Source organism: Microcaecilia unicolor, chromosome 1, assembly GCF_901765095.1.
Source record: "Microcaecilia unicolor chromosome 1, aMicUni1.1, whole genome shotgun sequence".
Taxonomy (NCBI): domain Eukaryota; kingdom Metazoa; phylum Chordata; class Amphibia; order Gymnophiona; family Siphonopidae; genus Microcaecilia; species Microcaecilia unicolor.
This window is the reverse complement of record NC_044031.1, coordinates 302208804-302221699: the sequence shown is the minus strand read 5'-3', so window position 1 is coordinate 302221699 and position 12896 is coordinate 302208804. Positions and strand designations below refer to the sequence as shown.

General features: G+C 42.7%; 1 protein-coding gene across 2 annotated transcripts in view; it reads left to right on the top strand.

The window, feature by feature from the left end:
* The window catches only part of LOC115460223 (factor VIII intron 22 protein-like), an 86996-nt gene extending 76544 nt beyond the window's left edge, over positions 1–10452 (top strand). Inside the window, exon 12 of one of the 2 annotated variants that reach the window (XM_030190036.1) lies at positions 9188–10452. In XM_030190036.1, the coding sequence (XP_030045896.1) occupies positions 9188–9269 (82 nt within the window). In that variant the 3' untranslated portion in view covers positions 9270–10452. The remainder of the gene's footprint in view (positions 1–9187) is intronic. The other variant, XM_030190037.1, reaches the window with a different exon arrangement.
* Positions 10453–12896: the final 2444 nt, after the last annotated feature.

The following is a 12896-nucleotide window of genomic DNA, read 5'->3' as shown; positions in this document are numbered from 1 at the left end:
TTGGGACTCGGATGAGGATCCACATTACTTCTCGGAGAAGTCATATGGAATACCTTCTGAACCCTCACCTCCTCAAGATAGATGAAAATCTCCTCCAGAGGTGCTCTTTCACTAGTTTTTTGAGGGAGATGGCTGCGGCTGTCCCATTTAAGTTGGAGACAGAGGAGGAGTCCAGGGTAGAGATACTATCTGTTCTGGGCTATAAGTCTCCTCCTAAAGAAGGGGTTACTGTGCCATTGCTTCCTATCCTTAAGGAGAAGAACTGGGAATCTCCCCTCACAATGCAGGTTGTGCCCAAGAAGGTGGATATGCGGTACCTTATCCAAAAGGCTTCCAGATTTGAGAGGGCCCAGTTGCTTCACCCACTCTATGGTAGTCAAATCCGCTCTCAAATGTACCAAGAGTTCTCAGTCTTATGCCTCGGCGCCCTGGGGGCGAAAGGCCAGAACTTTGGATTTGTTTGGGAGGAAAACTTTTCAGGCCTTGATGCTCGTTGTCTGCATCTAGTCCTACCAGCTCTACATGAGCATGTACTTGTAGTCTCTGATAAAAAATATACTTAGACTGCCGGACTCTGTCCCTTCAGAACAGGCTGCTGAGCTTTGCCAGTTGGCCAACAAGCAGATGGAGTGCAGGCATTACCTGGACAGGGACGCCTATGATACTTTTGATGTCGTGTCCAGGCTCACTGCTATGTGAGTGGGGATGTGCAGACTCTCTTGGCTGTGTGTCTCTGACCTCAAACAGGCTGTTTAAGAGAAACTAGCAGTGCTGTGCCGAGGGGACAACTTGTTTGGAGAGAATTGGAGAAGGTCATTGACCTCATTAAGAAGCGTACAATCCACAGTCTTTCTCAGCATCCTCCATCTGCATGTTCTTCTACTAGAAGATTTTTGACCAGTCAGAGGGGTTGGTCCTACTACTCTCAAAAGGCATAGGTACCAGCCTCCTGATCACTCAGCTTGGGCAACTCAGGGCCAGCAACCCAGGCCTCGCTATCGCCGTCCCTAGAAGTCCCAGCCAGCTCCCCAGTCAAAGCAGGGCATGGGCTTTTGACTGGCTCCAGCAGAGCATAGCCGCTCAAAGAATATCCATCCCAGATGGCTTACCGGTCAGAGGGAGGCTCACTTTTTCCAACATAAATTGCTCTTTGTAACCTCTGACCAGTGGGTTCTTCAAATAGTCCGTCGTGTGGGTGCTCTGAATTGGCGTCAACAAGCTCCAAATTGCCCACCGAGAGCATCTTGCATCAGCTCTCAGCACAAGCAGGTGCTTGTAGAGGAAATCTCTGCCCTTCTGCAGGCCCAAGCGGTCGAACCCGTTCCACCAGGGGAAGAAGGGAAGAGATTCTATTCCAGGTACTTTCTTGTTATCAAGAAAACAGGGGGATTCTGCCCCATCCTTGACCTAAGGGCCCTGAACAAATTTTTGGTAAAGGAAAAGTTCAGGATGATTTCCCTGGGCACCCTGCTCCCTCTAATTCAGGAAAAAGATTGGCTGTTCTGTCTGGATTTAAAAAATGCCTATACCCACATTTCAATACTTACAAGTTACAGGAGGTATCCCTGATTTTGAGTGGGAAAATGCCACTACCAGTATCGCGTTCTGTCATTTGGCTTGGCGTCTGCCCCCAGAGTTTTCACCAAGTGTCTGCTGGTAGTTGCAGCGTGTACCTACTCAGACTGGGAGTGTGTGTTTCCCTACCTGGACGATTGGTTGGTCAAGAGCACACCTCAGGAGGGAGCAGAAGAGTCAGTGCAGATCATTATTCAGGTGCTAGAACTACTGGGGTTTGTCATAAATTATCCCAAGTTCCATCTTCAACCAGTTCACCAATTGGAGTACATAGGAGCCCTGCTAGATACAGTGCAAGCTCGAGCCTTCCTTCCTCAGGCGAGAGCAGATACCTTGGTAACGCTTGCCCCGCAGGTTTCAGCTTGGCAACTGTTAGATTCATGAGCCACATGGCCTCCACAGTTCATGTCACACCCATGGCACGGCTCCATTTGAGAGCAGCCCAGTGGACCCTAGCTTCTCAATGGTCTCAGGGAACCTAACGGATGTCTTTCACATTCGACAGGAGCTGGCTCATGCCCTTCTCTGGTGGACAATCCAGTCCAATTTGACTGGGATTTCCATTCCTAATTACATCTCCTCAGAAGGTGTTGACTATGGATGCGTTCAACCTGGGTTGGGGAGCTCATGTGTATGGGCTTCACACTCTGGGACCAGTGGTCCACTCAGGAGGTTCAGTTCCACATCAATCTCCTCGAGCTCTGGGCCATTTTGAACGCTCTAAAAGCTTTCAGAATTCGACTCTAGAAACAAATTGTTAACTTTCAAACCGACAGCCAAGTTGCGATGTTCTATGTCAGCAATAAGGGGGGGTACGGGATCCTACCTCCTGTGTCAGTGGGCTCTTCTTCATGGGATGGACCTCCATGCCACTTACCTGCCCGGTGGACAGACTGAGCAGGATATTGCAACCACATGAGTGGTCTCTCAACATAGGTGTAGCCTGGAAGATCTTTCAAGAGTGGGGCACCCCCTCGGTGAATCTTTTCACCACTCACCTCAACAACAAGGTCCCTCAGTTCTGCTCCAAGCTTGGGTCATATGGCAGACTAGCGGCAGATGCCTTTCTCCTGCATTGGGGACAGGTCTTCTGTATGCGTATCCTCCCATTCCTCTTTTAGAGAAGACTTTGCTAAAACTCAAGCAAGTTGGAGGCACCGTGATTCTGATCGTGCCCTACTGGCTGCAGCAGATCTGGTTCCCTCTTCTTTTGGAGTTGTTCTCCAAAGATCCGTGGAGATTGGACTGTTTTCCAACCTTCATCATGTAGAAAGTAGGGTCCCTTTTATATCCCAACTTCCAATCTCTGGCCCTCATGACTTGGATGTTGAGAGCATAGAATTTGGGTCTCTCAGATTGCCTGAGGGTGTCTCCCATATCTTGCTGGCTTCCAGGAAAGATTCAACTAAGAGATGTTACTCTTTTAGATCCCTTTTCTTTCCCTACACAAAAACTGAGTACCTTCTGCACCTTTCTGAGTCTGGTTTAAAAACCAACTCTGTAAGGGTCCATCTTGGTGCACTTTGCACTTATCATCATCATGTAGGAGATGAGTCCATCTCTGTACAGCCTTCAGTTGTTCATGAGAGGTTTGTTGTTTACAAAGCCCTCTACCAAACCTCCCATTGCATCATGGAATCTCGTTTTCTTCACCCAGCTGATGAACGCTTGTTTTGAGCCTCTGGATACCTGCCATCTGCAGCTTTTGACCTGGAAAGTTGTATTTCTGGTGGTGTTCACTTCAACTTGCAGGGTCAGTGAGCTTCAGGCCCTGGTAGTTCATCCATTTATTAAGTTCCATCACAACAGAGTAATCCTCCACACACACCCTAAGTTCTTCTTAAGGCAGTTTCAGAGTTCCATCTTAACCAGGCAGTTGTTCTTCCAATATTTTTTTCTGAGACCTCATGCCCATCCTGGCGAAAGTGTACTGCATACCTTAGACTGCAAGTGAGCCTTAGCCTTCTATCTGGAGTGGACTGAAGCCCATAGACAGTCCACTCAGCTTTTTGTTTCTTTTGGCACCAATAGGTTGGGGTGGCCAACAGCAATCACACACTTTGGATATCAGACTGCATCTCCTTTGCTTATACCCAGGCTGTCTGACTCTTGAGAGACAGGTCACGGCTCACAATGTTAGAGCCATGGCGGTGATGGTAGCCCACAAGATTAGCCTCCATAGAGTACTCCTGCAGGAATTCTGCACAAAAAAATTCAAAATTCTGCAACAAAGTTTACAAATTTTGCAAGTTTATTTGGCATAATTTAACCAATATTACAGCCATTCATATTTTTTCCAGACCCCCCCTGCACCCACACATAGCATCCTCCCTGTCTTCCTCCCTCCCTCCCCCCACAGAGCATCCCCCTTTTTTTGCAGCCCCCCTCCCACCCACTGCATTCTTTTTTATTTACAGCCACCCACAGCATCCCCCTTTTTGCAGCCCCTCCCACCCCTACAGCAGTCCTCCCTTTTATATAGACCCTCCCTCCCTCACACATAACATCCCCCTTTTATTGCAGCCCCTCCCACCCACAGCATCCCTTTTTTACAGCCACCCACAGCATCCTCCCTTTTTTTTTTTACAGCCTCTCCCTCCCCCATATCATCCCTCTTTTTTATACAGACCCTCCCTCCCCCACACTTTGCAGCCCACCCACCCACACCATCCTTTTTTTTTTTTACAGCCACCCACAGCATCCCCCCATTTTTTTTTTACAGCCCCACCCTCCAGCCACTGCCACACTCACCTGTGAAGGAGGAGCTGCAGTGGGAAAGCCACTTCGGGGCAGGAAAGAACCCCACTCTTTACCCTGCTGTCGCAGCTCTCTCGCTAGTGCCATGCTTTTTCCAAATGGCCACCAATGAGACTAGTCTCACGAGATTACCGCTTAAAGTCTTGGCAGCCATTTTGAAAAAGCACAGCACCAGCGAGAGAGTGGAAGCCACGGGGCAGGAAAGAGGGGAGTTCTTTCCTGCCACTCAAGAGGCCACTAGACTGCCAGGGCATGCTGTGCTCAGGTAGGCTGGGTCATAGCAGCGGGCGGGGGAGGTAGGCGGTAGCAGGTGTGGGGGGTCAGGCAAGCAAACGAGCGGGCATGTGGGGGTGAGCGCATATTCTGTGCAGAAATGTTGAACTCTGTGCAAATTCTGCGCTCTTCAGTCGCATAGAGTTCTGGCAGGAGTAATAATGGAGATATACAAGGCTTTGATATGGTCTTCAGTCCACACATAGTCGGTTCGGACAGGCAGTTCTGCAGTCTGTTCGGTGTCGAGTCCAACTCCACCTTCCTAGCCCCTGTTTTATTCTGTTCCAGGCTGAACATCCACACCTAGTATGTATATAGTTTTAGGTTGACCGAAGTTTTGGTCTTGACATTTCAAAACTCAATTATCCTAGCTTTCTTGTTTTCAGTGAGCCTGGTAGCTAGGGATTTCCACATGTGAGAGAATAGGAAGGTCTGCTTGTCCTCGGAGAAAGCAAAAATACTTACTGGTAGCTGGTGTTCTCCGAGGACAGCAGGCCGACTATTCTCACCTACCCTCCCGCCTTCCCTAGGAATTGTCTTTAGTTTAGGCTTTTTGCTTTTTCACTCGACTGGAGGACCTGCGCTCCTGTGTTGGGTGGAAAGGCACCAGCACATGCGCAGTGGGACACTGCTAGAAAGTTCTACACTGTAAGCTAGTCAGCGTCCGCACTGGGCTCCATTAGGATGAAGTCACCCACATGTGAAAATAGTCGTCCTGATGTCCTCGGAGAACACCAGCTACAGGTAAGTATCTTTGTTTTACTTACAGTACATGATTTCATATTAGATGTGCTGCTTCAATCAGCAGTAGTTTTTTTTTAGTTGTGTTGTAAATATACTGTTTGAGGTAATATAAATATTTGGGTCAGTGCTGTGTAATTATGTTATGATGATATTGCCTTAACTGTTTAAGGGATCCTTTTACTAAGCTGCAGTAAGCACAAAAGGGCTTACCATGAGATGTGCTGAGATGTCCCGTAGTGTTTCAAATGTGCGTGCACTACCCACGCACTAAAAAATATTTATTTTTTTAACAAGGGGGCGTGTCTGGGGGGTGGAGCAGAGAGTGCCGCACACTAACTGATTAGCACAGGATTAGTGCATGAATCCCTATCGCCTACAAAATAGGTAGCAGTAAGGGCTCACATGCTAATTTTTGTTAATGGCCATGAGCTAATAGCAACATTAGTGCATGGCCAATAATTCAGAAAATAGAAAATCGGCCATTTTCTGGCTGCAGCAGAAATGGCTTTAGTGCATCCTTACATGGGTCTTTCCTGCATGCTTTGTAAAAGGGCCCCTTAGAGAAGTATGCAGTGAATGCCATGTGTTATGTGTTCATTAATTTGTTTGTATGTCTTGGGCCTCTCCTAGAATTGAAGTGAGTTCCAAAACTTAAGTACATTTTTTTTTTTCCAAAAATGAGTTCATACTGGAAACACTGCCTTTATGGGAAGCCATAGGATGTGTGAAATTTGCACTAAAAGACATTTATTTATAAGGAATATAATACTGTATTTAGGGGCCCTTTTATAAAGGCGCACTGAAAAATGGCCTGCGGTAGTGTAGACACATGTTTTGGGTGCATGCAGAATCATTTTTCAGCGCACCTGTTGCCTTTTATTTACTTTTGCCAAAAATGGACATGTGGCAAAATGAAAATTGCCACGTGTCCTTTTTGGGGCTGAGACCTTACCACCAAGCATTGACCTAGTGGTAAAGTCTCACGCGGTAAGCAAGCAGTAATGGTCTATGCGCATAAAATGCCGATTACCACCCGTGCGCCAGAAAATAAAAATATTTTCCGGCATGCGTAGCAGATGTGCGTCAAAAATGAAATTACCACAAGGGCCACTCGGTAGCCGGGCGGTAACTGTACGTGGCTTAGTAAAAGGGCCCCTTAATGAAAAAGAAAGTTCTTATGTTGGATAGAATTCTTGAAAACAAAAACGTTCATTTATCCAGAAAATATCTTTTCATGTTTAACAGGTTTTGGAACTCATCTCTTCAGTTCTAGATAATGCAAGTAATACTTTGTTTAAAATAAGTAAATAAATGTTTAATAACATCTGCTTTGAGTCCTCCTTTGTCCCTAGGCACAAGTGAAGTGTATTTTTATTTTAGTAAGCTCTTTAAGCTGGAAACAAGTTAAAACCAGTTCACTTAACATAGAAACATAAGGGGTAATATTCAGCCTGAGGCAGTTAGCGGTTTTAAGCTGCAGGCCACCATAGGTTAAACTCAGCCCAGTTATTCAATGCCAGGCTATGTCCGGGCACCAACATTGAAAATCTAGGTCATAGCGGCCACTCAAAAGCTAACTGCAAACTGGTTGATATTCAGACTGATGCGCAGTTAGCTTGGCAGATAAAGTTAGGACAGTGTTTTTGCTCTCCTAACTTTATCCTCTTACTTAAACAGTCAGGGGACTGAATATTGATGCAAACTGGTTAAGTACCAGCGCTAACCAGACATGCTGCAGTGATCAGAGCCAATATTACATAAGTACATAAGTATTGCCATAGCCCAGCATCCTGTTTCCAACAGTGGCCAATCCAGGTCACAAATACCCGGCAAGATTCCAAAAATATACAAAACATTTTAGACTGCTTTCCCCAGAAATAGTGGATTTTCCCCAAGTCCATTTAATAATGGTCTATGGACTTTTCCTTTAGGAAGCCGTCCAAACCTTTTTAAAACTCCGCAAAGCTAACCGCCTTTACCACATTCTCTGGCAATGAATTCCAGAGTTTAATTACACGTTGAGTGAAGAAAATTTTTCTCCGATTCGTTTTAAATTTACTACATTGTAGCTTCATCGCATGCCCCCTAGTCCTAATATTTTTGGAAAGCATGAACAGATGCTTCACATCTACCCGTTCAACTGTCCAGCTAAGTGCTGCTGAATATCAGTGGTCGGAGCACTGAGCACAATTAAACCCAGAGAGGAGCCTCTCCTGCCCAGTTAAGTGACTTTGAGTATCAATGCCCATCAAAATGTGACTGCAGATTAAAATCAGGTGGTCTCTCTAGTCTGCCTATCAACACTTGCTCTCTCTCAGAGGTCTTCTGTGCTTGTCCCATGCTTTGTCCTCATCTCTGAAGTACATTAATTTTAGCTCAACAGGTTGAGCTCATGAACGACCATCTGTTTCTGTCTTTTCCCTCAAACCTCCCACGAGTCTACATCTCCTCTTAATAGGTTAGATATACTAAATGGATTTTCCCATTTTCTGGAAATCTGTAGCACTTGCCCCATGGAGAGCTAGTGTACTTAATGTGAGTTACATTACCCTGTATTCCCTAGGCACTGGGAGGGTTCCCATAGAGCAGTGATTTTCAAACTTTTTCACCTCATGGCACACTAACAAGGTGCAAAAATTGTCAAGGCATTATATCAGGTTTTTAAGGAGATTATATATATAATTTAACAAATGAGTATTAAGATTGTGTTTATAGTTCAGTAATTAAAAATGTAAATGTTATGTTATCTTTATAGCCACAAATAACATGCATTCAAAAACAACAGTTTTAAAGCGAATCCCTCCACCCACCTACGTATCACCCTCTTATCTTTAAAAAGAAAAATCAGTGGGAAATCTGTGCTTGGTGATGTTTCATGATGCCTCTTGTCTGAGGGCGGATGGTTGACAAGCATACCCTCAAATTCTCCTCCAGTGTTTGAAGCTGTGATCTGTTCTTGCTCTTCATTGTGTTCATAGCAGAGAACCCAGCCTCACACAGATAAGATGTTGCAAAAGGAAGAAGTGCTTTAATCGACATTTTTGTGATGTTGGGGTATTCTGTTCTGAGAGACGACCAGAATGAGGCCATATCTGTGGATGAGTGTTTCAGTTTCAGTGTTCTATTTCCGTCAGCTCATTTTCTTCTACACTAGTTAATTCTGCTGACTCGCATGCACTTAACATAAACGGATCTCTTACCCAGTCCAAGGAAGATATGTCAAGTGACAAAATTGACAAGATTTGTGTCCAGTCTGCAACTTTTTGTCAGTTCAAACATTTCAACTTTGTTTTCTTTTTTGATTCTGGCTCCCCACAGTGATGATTTTTCCTTAAAGGAGATAACTTTGTCAGTACAAGTAAGAATATTTTCATTCCTTCCCTGCATACTCTTATTAAGAGCGTTCAAGGCTTGGAAAATTACAGTTAGGAATGCAACTCTGTTGCACCAGTTCTCATTATAAGCACGTCAGCCAGGTCAGATTGTTCTGAGGTTAGAAGCTCTTCCCTCAGTTCATACAACCTTGAAAGCACCTGCCCTTGAAATAGCCATCTCACTTCCACATGCAGTAGAAGTTGTGTGTGAGCAGCTTCCATGGCATAACACAGTGCTGAAAACAACCTTGATTTTAATGGCCTACTCTTGATGTAGTTAACCATTTTGATTTCCTCAGCCAGTATTTTTTGGAGTTTAGGTACTATTGAGTTTGAAATGAGGGCCTCTCTGTGCAGGAAACAATGTGTGAAAACAATGTTAGGGTTAATATTCATTTATTGGTGATTGTTAATCCTGCTTCTTTCCATAGTATTGAGATTTTCTGCCTTTCTCTTCTCCTTAGGCCTCTTTTGACAGCAGAACAGAACCACTTGCTACACCTTGTGTTGCAGGAGATGATCATGCCTTCTGGGCAAGGCATTTGAATTTGCAAGAAGACTTTACCTTCTCTCCACACTTTATACTGTCCAACCACTGGAGAAAGATGGTTGTGAGTTATCTGAGTAGGACCTTGGTGCTAGAACATCTCACATAGTACCATTGTAGTGGCTCTGTGAGTATTTCCACAAGTCCTTTCTCAGAGGGGGAAAACTCAGCTTTAGTGAGTCTTTCTGTCACTAAGGTGAAAAGGAGAAAATGATGATATTGTAATGAAAATAGCACTTAAAATGGCACCCTCTCAAACCTCTTTAATTATAAATTGCATATAGTGCATATTTGAAAATCACAGTTACATTAATAAAAACTTGAAGTAATATGAATCCATACACAACATATACTTGCTGCAGTGTCTGTTCATTTTTGCATGTTTTAGACACTCGGGAAGCACTTTTTCTTTCCTGATACATTTAAAGTTCTGTGGCAATTAATCAAAAATGTTTCACTGTACTTAGTCATTCAAATGAAATATGAAATCTGACTTTTCAGTAGGGACTAAGTCAAAGGAATCATTTATAAATTATTCCATTAACATTCCAGGACTAGCCTGGCTGGGAGAATTGGATCATTTTGTGAATTACATTTGTATAAAATCATCTGACTGCATATAAAAAAATGTCTTAGACTTTGAGGGAAATATGAAACTAAAAACTTCTAAACTTTGTTTTATGTATTATTCAGAAAATGAAATAAAGTATTTTACTGTATTGTGCATTGCTAGTTTATAGGACTGGTTATTGCTTTCCATAAGAACTGAAAGATATTTTTAAAAATCCCTTCTGAAACAGATGGGAAAAAATTGCTGTAGTAGAATATATTTAAAACAGTACTTAGATTATGAGCCCACTAGGGAAATGTGCCTGTATTTAATATGTAAACCACTTGTGTTATATTACAGAAAGGCAGTATATCAAATACGTGACCTATACCTATATCTATATTTTCTTTCTTCATTGTTTTAAGGTTTGTGTTTGATCAATCATTTGTATTACACTCTTTGGGAATTTCTGCTTTGTAGAATGCAAACATATGACTTAAGAGACTTGTCTGTTTGTCTTTACTGTACAATTAGTAGACACCTTTCACCAGGATTTGTTTTTCAGAAGTCTACAATAAAAACAAAGTAAAGCAAAATGTTTGATCACTCAGAATCAGGGCATACCGAAGTAGCAAAAAAAGAGCCTGTGTCTATAAGAGGTATTCTGCTAGGTATATCTGTAGCTTCAAGATCCATCTTCCAGTGTAAGAACAAGTCTCATAATTTGTTTTCTTGTCCCCATGAAAACATATTTGGTTATTTTCTGTACTTTTCAGCATGGAGTGTAAATTGAAATGATGAAGTAAATGAAATTTTATCACAGACTAGTTTCCAGCTAAATCCAATGCTAGACTAGTGATATAGCTTAATACTTTGTAATTTTATATAAGATTTTCCAGTGTATAGCCAGTTTTATGCACAGAAAAGGGTATTTTATTAAATTGTGTAGTCATTTACGCATGTAGAATTTCACCTGTTTATACACATACTACCTTCTAGGCATTCCTAAGATGATAGTTTGAGCAGGGAGGAGGCAGAGTTGCAATGTATATCCATATGTTTTATAAAATACATAGGTACATAAGGTAGGGTACATGAACATATTTACAACAGCTTTGGAGCAGGTGTCAATATTTGCACAGTACTGTGCGTGGGTCTGGGAGCATATTTTAATAGAGGGGAATTTTGAAAGGACATCCAAATCAGAACACATTGAGCCTGCAAATAGGTGGGAAAATGTGGGATACAAATGCAATAAATAAATAAAACATCCCAGACAGATGTCCATCTCGCATGTATTTGCGAACAGGATATAGCCTGTTTGAAAATACGTGAGATGGATGTACATGCACCGGAAAAGTCCAGCATGAACATCCATTTTACAAACTGAAATGTTCAAATTTTGAACAGGTTAAAACAAGGGACATGGATGTCTGTATAGAAACATTCTTAGAAAATGGACACACAGACATATGTGCAGAACAGAGGGTCAGCCTAGTAGTTAGTGCAGTGGACTGTAAACCAAGGGACCCATGTTCAAATCCCAATTTAGCTCTTTGTTTTTGTAAATCTGAGGTCTCAAGGAACAGAACAATACCTACTGTACTTAAATGTACACCACTTCAATAGCCATTGGGCTTGTTGGTGGCTTATATATTTAGGTACAGTAGATAATTTTCTGTTTCTGAATGGCTCACAAAAAAGGAAAAAAAGCCAAAGTAGAATTTGAATCTGGGTCCCATGGTTTACAGTCCACTGCACTAACCACTAGGTTACTCCTCAGATCTGCTTCCCGTTCTGTTAAGAATGCCCATAATACCCGAAGCTGTCCTGGTGATCCCCTCCTGGTTTCACTTTCAGGAAGAGGGAAGGGGACAGCAACCATTGGGGGATTAAGGAGGTGTCATGCCTTAATCCCTCAAGTGGTCAGCTGCTCAATCAGAACACTATTCTGTATCCTGGGCATTCCTAAAACAGTTCTAAATAAGGATGCCCTTCTTTGTAGACATGAACATTTCTTCCCTTTCGGTAATTGCTGTTGGATGTCCAGATTTCAGGCCCTCCCTAATCCTGCCCAAAACATGCCCCCTTGCTATTTGGACATACTGCAATGTTGGACAGCCTTTGCAAAATCGGGATTTGAATGTTTCAAGCACATGGATGGCCCTTTTGTCCTTTTGTGACATCCATGTGCTTTGAAATTGAACACCATAGCTTTCCATCTTCCTTTTACAAAATAGAGATAAAATAGGCACTTTCTTGGACTTTCATCTTAAGAATACATTTGAAATTATCTGCCACATATAGATTAGGGTACTAAAATCCTGATGTTCTTATCCTGAGGAAAAAAAGGATTTAGAAAGTAAAAGTAAAATGTTTCTCTGCAAGAATATTCCCAATAACAATGTTTCATTTTATTGGAGGGTGTGAAGAAGGAATTTCTATCTGAGACTCTATTCCCATTCACTTACCAACAAATGGTTCTTGTTACCAGAATGTCAAAGGGAAAGTGGTTTCTGTCAAGCCTGTAATTATCAGGTTTGTGTGACATCTTTTTGCATTTAAAACTTTCCCTGAAAGTCCCTGTGGTTTTATTTGGCTGATGAAAGCCCTGACCTAACCTAGAGGATCACATTTTGATGGCAATCACTGTAGCCTGTAGTTGGTAATGACTGGATCATCATACCAAATTCCATCACGATGAAACATTCTCACCTAATACAGTGCTAGATTTCCACTGTAACCCTTCTATTGATCAACCAACATGTTCCCTTATTGTACCCAAGGGAAGAAACTGCCTTCAATAAGTGGGACTGAAAAAGAGCTGTCACTTTCTACTTAGAGTTGACAAGCTAGATGTACTTCTCAGTCCTCCCCTAGAGGCACACCTAGTGAGTCAGATTTTCAGGAATACCATAATGAATATGCATGAGATAGATTTGCATAACGTAGCTTTCTAACATATGCAAATATATCTGATGCATATTCCTTATGGTAATTCTGAAAACTCAACTGGCTAGGTGTTCTTCCAGAAGATTTTGTATAGCTGCAAAGGGGCTTATTCAATAAGCTTTCA